Source organism: Passer domesticus, unplaced genomic scaffold, assembly GCF_036417665.1.
Source record: "Passer domesticus isolate bPasDom1 unplaced genomic scaffold, bPasDom1.hap1 HAP1_SCAFFOLD_174, whole genome shotgun sequence".
NCBI lineage: Eukaryota > Metazoa > Chordata > Aves > Passeriformes > Passeridae > Passer > Passer domesticus.
In genome coordinates, this window is record NW_026989957.1 from 23012 (window position 1) to 40370 (window position 17359).

At 60.9% G+C, this 17359-nt stretch overlaps 3 protein-coding genes across 3 annotated transcripts; 1 reads left to right on the top strand and 2 right to left on the bottom strand.

Annotated features, from left to right (window-relative positions):
- The first annotated feature begins 124 nt into the window (after positions 1-124).
- Positions 125-3391, top strand: LOC135291989 (acrosin-like). Its single transcript, XM_064406222.1, has 5 exons — positions 125-255; positions 383-610; positions 1231-1496; positions 1645-1790; positions 2488-3391. Exons 1-5 carry the CDS (start codon positions 185-187, stop codon positions 2932-2934), a joined length of 1158 nt encoding a protein of 385 aa, XP_064262292.1. The 5' UTR covers positions 125-184; the 3' UTR covers positions 2935-3391.
- Positions 3178-14449, bottom strand: ARSA (arylsulfatase A). The gene is made up of 8 exons (XM_064406221.1): positions 14097-14449; positions 11470-11710; positions 9573-9791; positions 8064-8233; positions 7182-7306; positions 5896-6023; positions 4601-4703; positions 3178-4524 (listed from the first exon to the last, which is right to left on the bottom strand). The coding sequence occupies exons 1-8, from the start codon at positions 14360-14362 to the stop codon at positions 4217-4219; spliced, it is 1560 nt and encodes a 519-aa protein (XP_064262291.1). The 5' UTR covers positions 14363-14449; the 3' UTR covers positions 3178-4216.
- Positions 14450-15187: 738 nt separating this feature from the next.
- LOC135291996 (acrosin-like) lies at positions 15188-17121 on the bottom strand. The gene is made up of 3 exons (XM_064406231.1): positions 16578-17121; positions 16284-16429; positions 15188-15618 (listed from the first exon to the last, which is right to left on the bottom strand). Exons 1-3 carry the CDS (start codon positions 17014-17016, stop codon positions 15253-15255), a joined length of 951 nt encoding a protein of 316 aa, XP_064262301.1. The 5' UTR covers positions 17017-17121; the 3' UTR covers positions 15188-15252.
- Between the last annotated feature and the right edge of the window lie 238 nt (positions 17122-17359).

A 17359-nucleotide genomic window follows, 5' to 3' on the forward strand; every position in this document is an offset into this window, starting at 1 on the left:
GCCCAAGCCACGCCCGGGTCACAGCTCTGTGCTGCCCTCCCCCACCCGAGGGCACCGTGCCCGCACATGGAACCGGCCCCTCTGTGACATCACCCCGGCCCGCTGGCACCGCGGGCAGCGCCAGGGCCGTGGTGCCACCAGAGGTGACAGCTGTGCTCTGGCTCTGCCACCTGCGCTGGCACCGATGGCTTTGCTGGGGCTGCTCGTCCTGCTGGCCCTGGCCGGGCCCGCGGGGGCCACCTGGGACACCTGCAGGTCAGTGGCCCCGGGGGGCTCGGGGACACTCGGGGGCTCCCCTGGCACGGCCCGGGCACAGAGGAGCCCCTCGGGGTCCCTGTCCCTGCTGTCCCCGAGCAGGGCACCGACGGCTTTGTGCTTCCAGAGGCACCTGCGGGCTCTGGCCCATGGTTTTGAACGAGACCTCGGCCATTCCTGAGTACGGATCCTCGCGTTCTGCCAAGAGCCCAACCCTCGAAGTCAACCCGGGGGCCTGGCCTGGCATCGCCAGCATCCAGGTCACCTGGGACAACGGCACGTGGCACATGTGCTCCGGGGCACTGATCAGCCACCGCTGGGTCCTCACGGCCGCCAGCTGCTTCATCGGGGCTGGGTAAGGGCGAGCAGGGATGGGGATGTCCCCAGCTGGGACAGGGATGTGCCCACAGGAGGGACAGGAGTGTCCCCACAGAAGGATCAGCGGTGTCCCCACAGCAGGGTCACAGGTGTCCCCACAGCAGGGACAGGGTTGTGCCCACAGCATGGATGTCCCCTTGGCAGGGTCAGGGATGTCCCACATCATGTTTAGGGTTGTCCCCTCAGCAATGTCAGGAATGTCCCTCAGCAATGTCACGGTTGTCCCCTCAGCAATGTCGGGGATGTCCCCTCAGCAATGTCAGGGATTTCCCCCCAGCAATGTCAGGGATGTCCCCTCAGCAGTGTCAGGGATGTCCCCTCAGCAATGTCAGGATTGTCCCCTCAGCAATGTCACAGTTGTCCCCTCAGCAATGTCAGGGATGTCCCCCCAGCAGGGCCAGGTGCCCAGGCTGCACCACCATGTGCTGCTCCATTGCTGTCTCCGTTCCCTGCTGTGGGAAGCAGAGGGCCGGGAGCTGCTGGGCTGTGCCAGCCCTGTCACTGCTGTGTCACTGCTGTGTCACTGCTGTGTCACTGCTGTGTCACTGCTCTGTGTCACTGCTGTGTCACTGCTCCCTGTCACTCCACGGCCTCCAGGGATGTCCTCAAGTGGAAGGTGGTGGTCGGGGCCACAGACCTGGCCCAGCCGGGCGCCGCGGCCGAGGTGTTCCAGATCAAGCAGGTCCTGAAGCACCAGAACTACGACGAGGCCACGGCCATGAACAACATCGCCCTGCTGGAGCTGGAGCAGCCCGTGGAGTGCAGCGACTACGTCCAGCTGGGCTGCGTGCCCGACAGCTCCCTGGCAGTGCCCGAGCTGAAAACCTGCTACGTGGCGGGCTGGAGAGCCACCCCGGACAGCGGTCAGTGCCCGCCGGGGCTCTGCGGGGCCGGGCCGGGACATGGCGGGCCGGGGGCTGCGCGGGGGCTCGGCCGGGCCTGGGCCCGGGGCTGGGCTGGGCCCCGCGGGCTCTGCCCGGGGCCGCCGCTCAGTGCCCGGTGTGCCCGCAGCCCCCAGCCCACGCCTGGTGCTGCAGGAGGCCAAGGTGCGGCTCATCGACGTCCAGCTGTGCAACAGCAGCCGCTGGTACGGGGGGGCCGTGCACCCCCAGGACCTGTGCGCGGGGTACCCGCGGGGCGGCATCGACACCTGCCAGGTGGGGCTGGGCCCAGGGCTGGGCACGGGGACCCTGAGCCAGCCACGGAACCCCCAGAGCAGCACAGGGACCCTGAGCCAGCCATGGAACCCCCAGAGCAGCACGGGGACCCTGAGCCGGCCATGAACCCCCAGAGCAGCACGGGGACCCTGAGCCAGCCGTGGAACCCCCAGAGCAGCACAGGGACCCTGAGCCAGCCATGGAACCCCCAGAGCCAGCACCAGGACCCTGAGCCAGCCATGGAACCCCCAGAGCCAGCACAGGGGCCCTGAGCCAGCCATGGAACCCCCAGAGCAGCACAGGGACCCTGAGCCAGCCATGGAACCCCCAGAGCCAGCACAGGACCCTGAGCCCAGCAAGGCCTGGCTCTGTCTGGGCCTGGCCCGGTGCCCTCCCAGCCCCGTGTCCCCAGCACTGACGGGTGTCCCTTCCCCATCCCCGTGTCCCTGCCCAGTGTCCCCTTGTCCCCAAGGCTGGCAGTGTCCCACAGAGCCCAGCCCGTGCTCCCGGCAGCCCCAGGTGTGGATACCCCAGAGCTGCCATTCCCTGCCCATCCCTGCTGAGCCCACCCCGTGCCAGCCCCATCCTGTTCCCGTGAGGGTCTGGAGGCTCCAGCAGAGTGGGAACGTGGGTCAGGCAGGGGCTGGGAGAGAGGATCCAGCCCTGGCACAGCCCTGACCCCTCTCTCCTGTCGCAGGGGGACATCGGGGGTCCCCTGGTCTGCAAGGACAACGTTAAGGAGAACTTCTGGCTGGTGGGCCTGGCCAGCTGGGGCAAGGGCTGTGCCAGGGCCAGGAGGCCTGGCATCTTCACCTCCACCCAGCACTTCCACTCCTGGATCAGCGCCCACGCCGGCCCCAGCCCCACAGGGCCGGCACCAGTACCAAAGGCCACCCTGAACTCGCCAGAGCCACCAGAACTGCAGCCACCACCACCAGAGCCAGAACCAGAGCCAGAACCAGAGCCAGAACCAGAACCGGAGCCAGAACCAGAACCGGAGCCAGAACCGGAACCGGAGCCAGAACCGGAGCCAGAACCGGAGCCAGAATCGGTCATGGACATTTCCTTCCCAAAACAGACCCTGACTCGATTCCTCAGGAAGCTGCAGGAGGTGCTGGAGCTCCTGAAGGACAGGACAGGGTGAGAGCGGGGGCAGCAGATCCCTTCTGGCTGCAGAGGATGGCAGCAGCCCCGCTGGGGCCGTGCCGGGGCCAGCTCAGCCCGGGGCTGCTGTGCCCTGCCCACCCTGAGCCCACCCCACGGATGCTCCCGTTGATTTAATCCTTGGATTAAAGTTGTGTTGCCCCTGGTGCGGGTTTAGGGATGGAATTCTCCAGCGCGGTGATGCTAAAACCAAACCCATGCTCCTTCCACAAAAGGCAAAGACGAGGGGTTAAAAACAATTTACTGCAAACAGCCATGAGATAAGGAATCAAACAATTATTTGCAGCAATATTAATTAGAAAAGGTGTAAGACAAAGCAGTGATTTACATGGAAATCCTGTGGCAACACCTTACCACGTTTTATCCTGGAAGTGATGCCCTTGTCCACGAAGTGAGAGGGGACACTGCCAGTGTCACTGCCCTGGGGCCTGGACGTGCCCCACTCCCAAAAAATTATTCCCCTGGCCAAAATCACACACCCATTATCCACATTGTGAGCCCAGTTCAGCCTCCTGGGAAAAACAAGGATGGGACAATCTGGGGGTCGGGCCTGGTTTGGGGGAGATGAGGGGGAGGAGGGAGGGGAGGGAGGATGGGCCTGAGGTGGGGAGAGGGAGAAACTTCTCCAGGCCAGGCTCCCCAGCTGTGCCAGTCCCGGGAGAAGCCCTTGAGAGGGACAGCAGTGGGGACAGCTGGAGCTGCTGTGGGGCTGCTGGCAGTGCCAGCCTGAGCTGCTGCTGCTGCTGCCACCCGGGGTGTCCCCTCTGTCCCCAGCTCGTGTCTCTGAGCCTGCCGGGAGCCATCCCATGCTCCTGCTGTGCCCTCGGTGCCAGCTGGGATCCCTGGATCTGGGACATCCCCTCTGCTCCAGCGGGATCGCGGCTCCCAGGAGCTGTCCTGGCTCTGGGGGAGTGCTGGAGTGTCTGGAGAATGATCCTGGAACGGGTCAGGATCCTGGAACGGGTCAGGATCCTGGAACGGGTCAGGGTGCTGGAATGGGTCAGGACCCTGGAATGGGCTGGATGCTGGAATGGGTCAGGACCCTGGAAGGGGTCAGGGTGCTGGAATGGGTCAGGATCCTGGAACGGGTCAGGATCCTGCCCTAGTCCTCCCCTGGAACATCCCACACGGAGCACGGGATGCTCATTCGGGGTCTCCCTGACCCCATTCCACCCCAGCTCCCCGTGAGTCCGAGGCGTCCCCGAGCCGTGGGGCAGCCCCGAGGCCGAGCTGGGTTTTTGGTGCCAGGAACCTTTGGGGTGTCACTGCGGGGAGCAGCGGCAGCAGGAAGGTTTGGGGCTGCAGCTGGGGTTGCAGCAGAGCTGCAGCGAGGGGTCGCGGCCCTTGCCGATCTGGCTCTCCCCGAAATGCAGGCGCTGCAGCAGCAGCTCCTTCTGCTCGGCGATGTCCTTGAGCGCCTGCAGCGCCTCGGGGCCCGGCTGGCCCTGCAGCAGGTCGTAGTTCTCCGCGGGGTCCGCCTCCAGGTCGAAGAGCAGCGGGGGCAGGTGCGGCGTGAGCGGGGTCAGCCCGTGGCACGCCCGGTCCGGGGTCGTGTCGCTGTGGAAGGAACCTGGGGAACGAGCTCGCACCGTCCCCGCGGAGCGCACCCCAAAACCCCCCAAACCGCCCCAAAAGCGAGCGCTGACCTTGGGTGAAGTAGTGCGCCTTGTAGCGGCCCAGGCGGACGGCGAAGGGGCCGCGCTGCGGGTCGGGGGCGGGCGGGAAGAAGAACACGGCCCGGCGGGGGCTCTGCGGGCACGGGTCAGCGCGGCTCCGAACCGGTACCGAGCCGGGACCGGACCGGCACCGAGCCGGGATGGGGCCGGCACCGAGCCGGGATGGGGCTGGCACCGAACCGGTACCGAGCCGGGACCGGACCGGGACCGGACCGGGACCGAGCCGGCACCGAGCCGGCACCCAACCGGGATGGGACCGGCACCGACCCGGCACCGAACCGGCACCGACCGGTGCCGAACCGGGATGGGACCGGCACCGAACCGGCACCGAGCTGGGATAGGGCCGGCACCGACCCGGCTCCGACCCGGGTCTGAACTGGCACCGACCCGGTACCGAACCGGTTTGAACCGGCTCCTGTTCCTCCAGGTGATTGTATTATATTATATTATATTATATTATATTATATTATATTATATTATATTATATTATATATTATATTATATTATATTATATTATATTACATTACATTACATTATATTATATTACATTACATTACATTATATTATATATTATATTATATTACATATTATATTATATTATATAGTATATATTATATATTATATTATATTATATAGTATATATTATATTATATTATATTATATTATATTATATTATATTATATTATATTATATTATATTATTTAACATTTAAATATTGATATTATAAAATTATTATAATTGTTATTCGACAATCAATTATAATTATAATATAATTAGGATAAATTATAATTATTATAATTGATTTTAAATAAATTTATAAAAATCAGCTTTTCTGCATGAGAAATCTAGGATAATATAATACAGTACAATGTAATGTAATATATAATATAATATAATATAATATAATATAATATAATATAATATAATATAATATAATATAATGCAATATAATGCTTATTATTATTAAATATAATATAGTATAGTATAATATAATATAATATAGTGCAATATAATATGATGCAATATAATATAATATAGATTATATTATATTATATTTATTCAATTGTTATTTATCATTGATTTAAAATCAATTAATCAGCTTTTTTGCATGCAAAATCTGAGTTACTATCACTATTATTATTATTATTATTATTATTATTATTATTATTATTATTATTGTAATTATTTGCAATGTAACTAAATGAACGCAGCCCCAGCCCTCAGCCCTGCGGGCGCCGGCGGCGCCGTGCCCGCGCAGCACTCACCGCGCCGGTGCCCAGCAGCAGCGGGCTCAGGTCGGCGCCGTCCAGGGGCAGCGCGGGCAGCGCGGCGCCCGCCAGGGCGGCCAGCGTGGGCAGGACGTCCAGCGTGCTGGCCAGCTCGTGCGTCACCCCTGCGCGGGCAGCGGCACCGGCTGGCCTGCTTTGGCCTGGGTTTGGCCCGGGTTTGGCCTGCTTTGGCCCGGGTTTGTCCCCAGTTTGTCCCAGGTTTGTCCCAGGTTTGTTCCCAGTTTGTCAGGGTTTGTACTGGTTTGTCCCAGGTTTGTCCCCATTTTGTCCCAGTTTGTCCCTTGTTTGTCCCAGTTTGTCCCGGGTGTGTCCCGGTTTGTCCTGGTTTGTTCCCAGTTTGTTCCAGTTTGTCCTTCTTTGTCCTGGGCCTGTCCCGGGTTTGTCCCAGTTTGTCTCACTTTGTCCCAGTTTTGTTCCCGGTTTGTCCCTGGTTTGTCCCCAGTTTGTCCTGAGTTTGGTCCCAGGTTTGTTCCCAGTTTGTCCCGGGTGTGTCCCGGTTTGTCCCACTCTGTCCTGCTTTGTCCCAATTTGTCCTGGGTTTGTTCCTGATTTCGTTCCCAGTTTGTCCCCGGTTTGTCCCAATTTGTCCCAGGTTTGTCCCCGGTTTGTTTCCAGTTTGTCCCAGTTTGTTCCCAGTTTGTCCCAGGTCTGTCCCACTTTGTCCCAGTTTGTCTCACTTTGTCCCAGTTTTGTTCCCGGTTTGTCCCTGGTTTGTCCCAGTTTGTCCTGATTTTGGTTCCAGTTTGTCCCAGTTTGTCCCCAGTTTGTTCCCAGTTTGTCCCAGGTGTGTCCTGGTTTGTCCCAGTTTGTCCTGGGTTTGTCCCACTTTGTCCCAGTTTGTCCTGAGTTTGGTCCCAGTTTGTCCTGGTTTTTCCCAGGTTTGTCCCAGTTTGTCCCAATTTTTTCCGGGTTTGTTCCCAGTTTGTCCCCGGTTTGTTCCAGGGCTGTCCCGGGTTTGCTCTCAGTTTATCCCGCTTTGTCCCCGGTGTTCTTGGTTTGTTCCAGTCTGTTCCAGTTTGTTCCGGGTCTGTTCCAGGTTTGTCCCAGTTTGTCCTGCTTTGGCCCAGTTTGTCCCAGCTTGTCCTAAGTTTGTCCCGGTTTGTCCTGGGTTTGTTCCCAGTTTGTCCCAGGTTTGTTCCCAGTTTGTCCCAGTCTGTCCCACGTTTGGTCCTGGTCTGTCCTCGTCTCTCCCAGTCTGTCCCGCTTTGTCCCGGGTCTGTCCCGCTTTGTCCCGGGTCTGTCCCGGGTCTGTCCCGGCTCACCTGGCGCGATCGTGCCCGGCCAGTACGCCAGGGCCGGCTCCCTCATGCCGCCCTCGTAGGTGGTGCCCTTGCCACAGCGGAGGTGCCCGGCGCTGCCACCGCGCGCCATGCGCAGCGTGGAGGGGCTGGGGACAAGGACTGCTGTCACCCGGGCCAGGCCCGGCGGGACAGGGCTGGCACCGGGGGACACGGCTGGCACTGCCAGGACAAGGCTGGCACTGCCGGGACAGGGCTGGCACCATGGGGACAGGGCTGGCACTGCCAGGACAAGGCTGGCACCGCCGGGACAAGGCTGGCACCAGGGGGACAAGGCTGGCACCAGGGGGACAAGGCTGGCACAGCGGGGACAAGGCTGGCCCAGTGCCATGGGGACTCTGCCACCCTCGGGGGCAGCCAGGGCTGTGACACACCCGAGAGGGGCACCCACAGCGGTGTCACCACGTGGAGTGAGCTGGGGGGCTTTGGGGTGTCACATGCCTGGCACAAGCCCTGGGTGGCATTTGGGGACTGTCACATTGATGTCCCAACCCCTGGGGGACATCTGGGGGTGCCACACTGCTAACCCAAACATTTGAGGGTGTCACACGCCTGCTCCAACCCCTGGGATGTTTCTGTCACAGAACACCGAGCTCACACCCCATGAGCAGGACCCAGGGGTGGCACCTGGCACTGCCACATGTGTGCCCCAGCAGTGCCAGCCGTGCCAGCAATGCCAACCATGCCAGCAGTGCCAGCCGTGCCCGTGCCAGCCGTGCCTGTGCCAGCCGTGCTGGCAGTGCCAGCCACGTCAGCGGTGCCAGCTGTGCCAGCCGTGCCAGCAGTGCCAGCCATGCCAGCAGTGCCAGCCGTGCCCGTGCCAGCCGTGCCGTGCCAGGCGCTCACCCGTTGTCGGAGGTGACGAGCAGCAGCGTGGAGCTCTCCAGGCCGTGCTCCCGCAGCGCCCGCAGCAGCTCCCCCACCGAGTGATCGAACTCGGCCAGCGCGTCCCCGAAGGGGCCCCGGCGCGTCCGGCCCGCGAAGTCCCGGCTGGCAAACTGCGGGTAGTGCGTGTGCTGCCGGGGAGAGGGCACCGGATCGAGCCCTGCGGGACAGCCAGCCCCGCGGGTGACAAAAGCCACCAGCCCAGGGAGGGTTGTCCCCGAGCGTCAGCGGGGAGCTCCGGGCGGGAGGTTTGCCCCAGGGATGGGGCAGGGAAGAGGGGAAGGCTGCAGGAAGCAGCAGCCTAAAAGCAGCATCCCAATAGGATGGGGAATAGCACGCCCAGGTCACCCAGGAGCAGATTTTGGGGTGGCAGCAGGGGAGGTGCTGCCCTGTTCTCCCCATGGGACTCGGGCTCCCCTTCCCTTCCCTTCCCTTCCCTTCCCTTCCCTTCCCTTCCCTTCCCTTCCCTTCCCTTCCCTTCCCTTCCCTTCCCTTCCCTTCCCTTCCCTTCCCTTCCCTTCCCTTCCCTTCCCTTCCCTTCCCTTCCCTTCCCTTCCCTTTTCCCGTCCCTTCTCCCTTCTCTTTTCCTTTTTCCCTTCCCCGTTTCCCTTCCCTTTTCTCTTTTCTTTTCCTTTTCCCTCCTCCCCTTTCCCTCCCCTTTCCTTATCCCTTCCCTTCCCCATTTTCCCTCCCCTTTTCCTTTCCCTTCCCTTTTTCCCTTATCTTCCCCCTTTCTCCTTTCCTTTTCCCTTCCCTTTCTCTTTTCTTTTCCCTTTTCCCTTCCCCGTCTGTTTCCCTTCCCCCTTTTCCCTTCTCACTTTTTTCTTTTCCCTTTTCCCCTTCCCCTTTTTCTCCCATTTTCCCTTTGCTTTTCCTTTTTCTTTTCCTTTCTCTTTTTCTTTCCCTTTTCCCTTCCCTTCCCCTCCCCTTCCCCTTTTCCCTCTCCTTTTCCTTTCTCCTTCTCTTTTCTTTTCCTGTTTCCCTTTTCCCTTCCCCTTCTCTGTTTCCTCTTGCTCTTTTCCATTTCCCTTCCCCCTTTTCCCTTCCCCCTTTTTTCTTTTCCCTTCCCTTTTTCCCTCCCCTTTTTCCCTTCCCTTCCCCCTTTTTCCTTCCCTTTTCCTTTCTCCTTCTCTTTCCCCCTTTTCCATTTCCCTTCCCCCTTTTCCCTTCCCCCTTCCCCCTTCCCTCTTTTCCTTTTTCCCTTCTCCCTTCCCTTCCCTTCCCTTCCCTTCCCTTCCCTTCCCTTCCCTTCCCTTCCCTTCCCTTCCCTTCCCTTCCCTTCCCTTCCCTTCCCTTCCCTTCCCTTCCCTTCCCTTCCCTTCCCTTCCCTTCCCCATTCCCCATTTCCCTTTCCCCTCCCTCTCCCCACCCCATTTCCCATTTCCCATTTCCCATTCCCCATTTCCCGTTCCCCGTTCCCCGTTTCTCATTTCCCGTTCCCCGTTCCCCGTTCCCCGTTCCCGTCCGCACGTGGGACGCGTAGTAGAGCAGGAAGGGCAGGCGCAGGCGGGCGCAGCGGGCGATGAAGTCGCGGCAGAAGCGGCCGTAGCGCGGCACCAGCTCGGGGAAGGCCACGGGCTGCTGCACGATGCTCTCGTTCCAGAGCAGCGGCACCGCCACCACGCCCTGGTCACACGTCCCAAAGCACTTGGTGTCGGGCGGGAAGCACGTCAGGTTCTGGCAGGGGCCCTGCAAAACACGGCGGGCTTGGCACTCCGGCTCTGCTTTTGGCTTGTTAACTTAATTTTTTAAAAATTTTCAGATTTTTAAACTTTTTTTCTATTTTTCTAAAGTATCTACAAGTTCATTTGCCACACTGAGCTTCACATTAGGGGATGGGGAGCTCTGTGCACAGAGCAGGGAGACAAAACAATTCCTGCTGAGCTGGGCACCAAGGACAAATGATCCCAATGCCAGCCCAGGAGCACAAACCCCGTGGGCTGCAGAGAGAAAAACAAGGGTGGGAGTGCAGGGGCTGCACTGGGGTTGGACACTGAACTGCAATGTGCACATGGAGCAGAGCTGAGCCCAGGGAGAGACCCCGGCAGCGCTCGTGCATTTTGGGGCCATTTGGGTTCATCCTGGGTGCATTTTGGGACCATTTGGGTTCATTTTGGGACCATTTGGGTTCATCCTGGGTTCATTTTGGGACCATTTGGGTTCATCTTGGGTGAATTTTGGGACCATTTGGGTTCATCCTGGGTGCATTTTGGGACCATTTGGGTTCATCTTGGGACCATTTGGGTTCATCCTGGGTGCATTTTGGGACCATTTGGGTTCATCTTGGGACCATTTGGGTTCATCCTGGGTGCATTTTGGGACCATTTGGGTTCACCCTGGGTGCATTTTGGGGCCATTTGGGTTCATCTTGGGCTCATTTTGGGACATTTTGGGTTCATCTTGGGTTCATTTTGGGACCATTTGGGTTCATCTTGGGACCATTTGGGTTCATCCTGGGTGCATTTTGGGACCATTTGGGTGCATTTTGGGTTCATTTTGGGACCATTTGGGTTCATCTTGGGGCAGCCCTGGCTGGGCTCTGCTGCTGCCCCAGGTGCACCCATGGAGGAGATCCTTTCCATCAATCCCTGCTTTATTTATTAAATATTATTTATATTTAATATGAAATGTTAAATTTACTGATTCTATATTATATATATTATATATATTATATATATTATATATATTATATATATTAGTATATCTGAGTATACTTACATATAACTGTATATATAATAACATATATTAATAATATAAAATATAATATACTTACATATGTAAAAGTCTTTTATATATTATATTATTAAATTTACTTATTTAATATTTTATAAATAAATTTAAATGATAAATTTACTTATTTAATACATTTTATCGATAATATAATATTTTAATAATATTTCATAGCATATAACATATATAATATATATTATATATATTATATAATATGTAATGTGTTATGGAACATATAATATGTATATCTCAATAATATTGAGGATATATTATTTATTTATATTTTCTACAATATTTTATTAATTAAATATTTAATTAATTTAATGCTTACTATTTACTACTTAATATTTAATATATTTAATATTATTAAATTTAATATTTAATATTTAATATTTAATATTCAATAATAAATTAAATGTTTAATATTTATGTAAATTTGAAAGATAATAAAATAAATAAATTAAAAATATATTTAAAAATTAAATTTATCACTATTAAAAATTTAAAAATCCATTTACCCGCCTCTGTTCCATCTCAGCCTCATCCCCACCCAGCCCAGCAGCCCGGGGGGCTTTACCCGCGCCAGACCCGCGCCAGCTCCGCGCTGCCCCGGCGCATCCCCTGCCCCCGGGCTCACCTGGTCGTGCGAGTAGGGAATCCCCAGGAAGTGGTCGAAGCCCTGGCGGGTGGGCAGGAAGGCGCCGTCCTTGCCCACGCCCAGGTGCCACTTGCCCACCATGGCCGTGGCGTAGCCGCGCTCCCGGAGCAGCTCGGCCACGGTGAGCTCGGCCAGCGGCAGCCCGCCCCGCGAGTCGGGGGCGAACACGCCCGGGAAGACCCCGGAGCGCACCGGCAGCCGGCCCGTCAGCAGCGCGGCCCTGCGCGGACACGGCTCGGGGTGGCGCGGGACAGACCGGGACAGCGGGGACACGGCTCGGGATAGCGCGGGACACACCGGGACAGACCGGGACAGCGGGGACAGCGCGGGACAGACCGGGACAGCGGGGACACGGCTCGGGATAGCGCGGGACAGACCGGGACAGACCGGGACAGCGGGGACAGCGCGGGACAGACCGGGACAGCGGGGACAGCGGGGACAGCGGGGACACGGCTCGGGATGGCGCGGGACACACCGGGGACAGCGCGGGGACACGGCTCGGGACAGCGCGGGACAGACCGGGACAGACCGGGACAGCGGGGACAGCGGGGACACGGCTCGGGATAGCGCGGGACACACCGGGACAGCGGGGACAGCGAGGGGACACGGCTCGGGATAGCGCGGGACACACCGGGACAGCGGGGACAGCGAGGGGACACGGCTCGGGATAGCGCGGGACACACCGGGACAGACCGGGACAGCGCGGGGACACGGCTCGGGATAGCGCGGGACAGCGGGGACAGCGAGGGGACAGCAGGGACACGGCTCGGGATAGCGCGGCACACACCGGGGACAGCGCGGGGACACGGCTCGGGATAGCGCGGGACAGACCGGGACAGCGAGGGGACAGCGCGGACACGGCTCGGGATAGCGCGGGACAGCGGGGACAGCGAGGGGACAGCGGGGACACGGCTCGGGATAGCGCGGGACACACCGGGGACAGCGCGGGGACACGGCTCGGGATAGCGCGGGACAGCGGGGACAGCGAGGGGACAGCGAGGGGACACGGCTCGGGATGGCGCGGGACAGCCCGGGACAGACCGGGACAGCGAGGGGACACGGCTCGGGGTGGCGCGGGACAGCGGGGACAGCGAGGGGAAGCGGGGACAGCGCGGGGACACGGCTTGGGATAGCGCGGGACAGACCGGGACAGAGCGGGACAGCGGGGACAGCGGGACAGACCGGGACAGCGAGGGGACAGCGGGGACACGGCTCGGGGTAGCGCGGGACAGACCGGGGACAGCGCAGGGACAGCGAGGGAACAGCGGGGACACGGCTCGGGATAGCGCGGGACAAACCGGGACAGCGGGGACAGCGGGGACACGGCTCGGGATAGCGCGGGGACAAGGGGACAGCAGGACAGAGGGGACAGCCCGGGATACCGCGGGGGCAGCGGGGGGACAGCGCTGACTGTCTGTCCCGGACACCGCGGGGTCATCACCGCCCCTTTATCCCGGGACACCGCGGGTTTGTCCCCCTGTCTGTCCCCGGGACACCGCGGGGGCAGCACCACCCCCGTATCCCGGGACACGGGGGGTTTGTCCCTCCCTCTATCCCGGGACACCGCAGATTCATCACTGCCCGTTTATCCCGGGACACCGCGGGTTTGTCACCACCCGTCTATCCCGAGATACTGCAGATTCACGACCGCCCCTTTGTCCCGGGACACGGAGGGTTTGTCCCCCCACCCCTCGCGGGACACCACGGACTTATCCCCACCGCCTCTCCCGGGACACGGCAAGTTTGTTTCCCCGTTTATCCCGGGACACCCAGCTCCACCTGGCCCGTTTATCCCGGGACACCCACCTCCATCCCGCCCGTTTATCCCGGGACACCCCAGCTCCATCCTGCCCGTTTATCCCGGGACACCCCAGCTCCACCCCACCCGTTTATCCCGAGACACCCAGCTCCATCCTGCCCGTTTATCCCGGGACACCCATCTCCACCCCCGTCCGTTTATCCCGCGACACCCAGCTCCATCCCCGCCCGTGTATCCCGGGACACCCCAGCACCATTCCCTCCCGTTTATCCCGGGACACCCATCTCCACCCCGTCCGTTTATCCTGGGACACCCCACCTCCACCCCACCCGTTTATCCCGGGACACCCCAGCTCCACCCCACCCGTTTATCCCGGGACACCCCACCTCCACCCCGCCGTTTATCCCGGGACACCCAGCTCCACCCCACCCGTTTATCCCGGGACACCCCAGCTCCACCCCACCCGTTTATCCCGGGACACCCCACCTCCACCCCGCCGTTTATCCCGGGACACCCAGCTCCACCCCACCCGTTTATCCCGGGACACCCCAGCTCCACCCCACCCGTTTATCCCGGGACACCCCAGCTCCACCCCACCCGTTTATCCCGAGACACCCAGCTCCATCCCCAGCCTGTTTATCCCGGGACACCCATCTCCACCCCCGTCCGTTTATCCCGCGACACCCAGCTCCATCCCCGCCCGTGTATCCCGGGACACCCCAGCACCATTCCCTCCCGTTTATCCCGGGACACCCATCTCCACCCCACCCGTTTATCCCGGGACACCCAGCTCCACCCCGCCGTTTATCCCGGGACACCCAGCTCCACCCCCGCCGTGTGTCCGTACCGGGACGGGCTGCAGACGGCGGCGCTGCTGTAGAAGTCGGTGAAGCGCAGCCCGCGGGCCGCCAGCCGGTCCAGGTGCGGCGTGGCGGACGAGGGGTGCCCGTAGCTGCCCAGGTCCCCGAAGCCCAGATCGTCCGCCAGCACCAGCACGAAGTTGGGCCGGGCGGCGGCGGCGCGCACGGCCGGCGGCAGCAGCAGCGGCAGCAGCAGCGGCAGCAGCAGCGGCACCGGCAGCAGCCAGGCGTGCTGGCGGCCCTGCGGCGCCATGGCGCTGTCCCGGTCTGTCCCGGTCTGTCCCGGGATATCCCGGGCGGTGCCGGCAGTGCCCCGGCAGGTCACGTGAGGCGCATGGCGGCCGCGCCGCCGCGGGGCGTGCTGGGAGTTGTAGTCGCGAGTGGCGGTGCCAGGCACGGGGTGGGTGACAGAGGGGAGTGGGTGTGACAGGGAGGGACGTGGCGCAGCGGGGGTGGGCTCTGGGCAGCTCGGGAATGTCACCAGGGAGGAGGCGCCGCCGCGCTGTGGTGTCTGTTCAGGGCTGGGTGCTGCCCAGGGCGGCTCTGCCTCCTGTGCAGGGGAATTTCTGGGATTTGTCCCTGCCCGCTGCTCTGGTGCCACTGCCGGGATCCCAGGAGCAGAGCCTGGGCCCTGCTCCTACAGCAGGAGCATGGGATGGCTCCCGGCAGGCTCAGAGACACGAGCTGGGGACAGCGGGGACACCCCGGGTGGCAGCAGCAGCAGCAGCTCAGGCTGGCACTGCCAGCAGCCCCACAGCAGCTCCAGCTGTCCCCACTGCTGTCCCTCTCAAGGGCTTCTCCCGGGACTGGCACAGCTGGGGAGCCTGGCCTGGAGAAGTTTCTCCCTCTCCCCACCTCAGGCCCATCCTCCCTCCCCTCCCTCCTCCCCCTCATCTCCCCCAAACCAGGCCCGACCCCCAGATTGTCCCATCCTTGTTTTTCCCAGGAGACTGAGGCGGACACGGCGGCTGAGGGGGAACTGGAACAACTCTAATTGAAGCACAAAGTGTGTTCCCCGCCGGGGCGGGCGCGGGGGCAGCGTGGGCAGGGCACAGCAGCCCTGGGCACGGGGGCTGAGCTGGCCCCGCAGCCACGGCCCCGGCGGGGGATGCTTGCCACAACTGCATCAGCTCATCCCCCGGCTCAGGCTTTCTCTCCCTTCAGGAACTGCAGCAGCTCCAGCAGCAGGTTCAGGAATTTGCCCAGGATCTGTTGTTGGAATGAAATCTTCGTGTAATCCTCCGAGTCCTCCGGGTTGGGATTCTCCTCGTCCTCAAAGTCTGCCTCGGGCTCTTCCTCCGGGCTCGGGAAGGGCTCGGGTGGAGCAGAGTCGGCTTCTGGAGGGAGCAGTCCCATCTGCACCTGGATCCAGGTGTGGAAGTGCTGGGTGGAGGTGAACACCCCCGGCCGCTTGGCCCCGGCGCAGCCCTTGCCCCAGCTGGCCAGGCCCACCAGCCAGAAGTAGTCACCAGTGTTGTCCTTGCAGACCAGGGGACCCCCGATGTCCCCCTGCGACAGGAGAGAGGGGTCAGGGGCTGCTCCAGGCCGGGCCCTGCCCATCCCGACCCCTCCAGAGCTGCGTTCCTGGCTGGATTCCCTGGCAAGGCTCGGGGCTGGGGGCTGCAGGGATGGGGCTGGCACGGGGTGGGCTCAGCAGGGATGGGGAGGGAATGGCAGCTCTGGGGTATCCACACCTGGGGCTGCCAGGAGCACGGGCTGGGCTCTGTGGGACAGTGCCAGCCTTGGGGACAAGGGGACACTGGGCAGGGACACGGGGATGGGGAAGGGACACCCGTCAGTGGTGGGGACACGGGGCTGGGAGGGCACCGGGCCAGGCCCAGACAGAGCCAGGCCTTGCTGGGCTGAGGGTCCTGTGCTGGCTCTGGGGGTTCCGTGGCTGGCTCAGGGTCCTGTGCTGGCTCTGGGGGTTCCGTGGCTGGCTCAGGGTCCCTGTGCTGCTCTGGGGGTTCCGTGGCTGGCTCAGGGTCCCTGTTCTGCTCTGGGGGTTCCATGGCTGGCTCAGGGTCCCTGTGCTGGCTCTGGGGGTTCCACGGCTGGCTCAGGGTCCCTGTGCTGCTCTGGGGGTTCCGTGGCTGGCTCAGGGTCCCTGTGCTGCTCTGGGGGTTCCGTGGCTGGCTCAGGGTCCCCGTGCCCAGCCCTGGGCCCAGCCCCACCTGGCAGGTGTCGATGCCGCCCCGCGGGTACCCCGCGCACAGGTCCTGGGGGTGCACGGCCCCCCCGTACCAGCGGCTGCTGTTGCACAGCTGGACGTCGATGAGCCGCACCTTGGCCTCCTGCAGCACCAGGCGTGGGCTGGGGGCTGTGGGCACACCGGGCACTGAGCGGCGGCCCCGGGCAGAGCCCGCGGGGCCCAGCCCAGCCCCGGGCCCAGGCCCGGCCGAGCCCCCGCGCAGCCCCCGGCCCGCCGTGTCCCGGCCCGGCCCCGCAGAGCCCCGGCGGGCACTGACCGCTCTCCGGGGTGGCTCTCCAGCCCGCCACGTAGCAGGTTTTCAGCTCGGGCACTGCCAGGGAGCTGTCGGGCACGCAGCCCAGCTGGACGTAGTCGCTGCACTCCACGGGCTGGTCCAGCTCCAGCAGCGCGATGTTGTTCATGGCCGTGCCCTCGTTGTAGGCCTGGTGCTTCAGGAGCCTCTGGATGTGGCGCAGCTGGGCCTCGGGGCCCGGCTGGCTCAGATCCGTGGCCCCGATCACCACTTCCCACCGGGAAATGTCCCTGGGGAGCAGGACATGGACAGAGGGGTGACGGGGAGCAGGGCCGGGGACTGCAGCAGCACAATGGCCTTCGTGCACTGAGACCTCCCTGTGCTGAGGGGACATGTCGGGACTTCCTGTGGGGACACCCCTGATCCTGCTGAGGGGACATTCCTGATCCTGCTGTGGGGACATTCTAGACTCTGCTTGGGGGATATCCCCATCCTTCCTGTGGGGACACCCCTGATCCTGCTGAGGGGACACCCCTGATCCTGCTGAGGGGACACCCCTGATCGTCCTGTGGGGATACCCCTGATCCTGCTGTAGGGACATTCCAGACTCTGCTTGGGGGATATCCCCATCCCTCCTGTGGGGACATCCCCCTGCTGTGGGCACATCCCTGACCCTCTTTTGGGGACACCCCTGTCCCTGTGTTGGGTATATCCCTGATTTTCTCGTGGGGACACCCCTGTCCCTGCTGTGGGGACACCTCTGTCCCTGCTGGTCCTTACCCGGCCCTGGCGAAGCAGTGTGCCAC

What these genes read in the sequence shown, in the direction of transcription:
- ARSA (XM_064406221.1), bottom strand. Translation starts at nt 14,362, where the DNA reads ATGGCGCCGCAGGGCCGCCAGCACGCCTGGCTGCTGCCGGTGCCGCTG. An exon ending in GCCGTCTGCAGCCCGTCCCG is followed by an intron (nt 11,711 to 14,096) that starts GTACGGACACAC and finishes GTGTCCGCGCAG; the next exon opens with GGCCGCGCTGCTGACGGGCC. An exon ending in GGCGCACTACTTCACCCAAG is followed by an intron (nt 4,525 to 4,600) that starts GTCAGCGCTCGC and finishes CTCGTTCCCCAG; the next exon opens with GTTCCTTCCACAGCGACACG.
- LOC135291996 (XM_064406231.1), bottom strand. Translation starts at nt 17,016, where the DNA reads ATGTCCCCACAGCAGGATCAGGAATGTCCCCTCAGCAGGATCAGGGGT. An exon ending in GAGAGCCACCCCGGAGAGCG is followed by an intron (nt 16,430 to 16,577) that starts GTCAGTGCCCGC and finishes GTGTGCCCACAG; the next exon opens with CCCCCAGCCCACGCCTGGTG. An exon ending in GCGGCATCGACACCTGCCAG is followed by an intron (nt 15,619 to 16,283) that starts GTGGGGCTGGGC and finishes CTCCTGTCGCAG; the next exon opens with GGGGACATCGGGGGTCCCCT.
- LOC135291989 (XM_064406222.1), top strand. Translation starts at nt 185, where the DNA reads ATGGCTTTGCTGGGGCTGCTCGTCCTGCTGGCCCTGGCCGGGCCCGCG. An exon ending in AGCTGCTTCATCGGGGCTGG is followed by an intron (nt 611 to 1,230) that starts GTAAGGGCGAGC and finishes CACGGCCTCCAG; the next exon opens with GGATGTCCTCAAGTGGAAGG. An exon ending in GCGGCATCGACACCTGCCAG is followed by an intron (nt 1,791 to 2,487) that starts GTGGGGCTGGGC and finishes CTCCTGTCGCAG; the next exon opens with GGGGACATCGGGGGTCCCCT.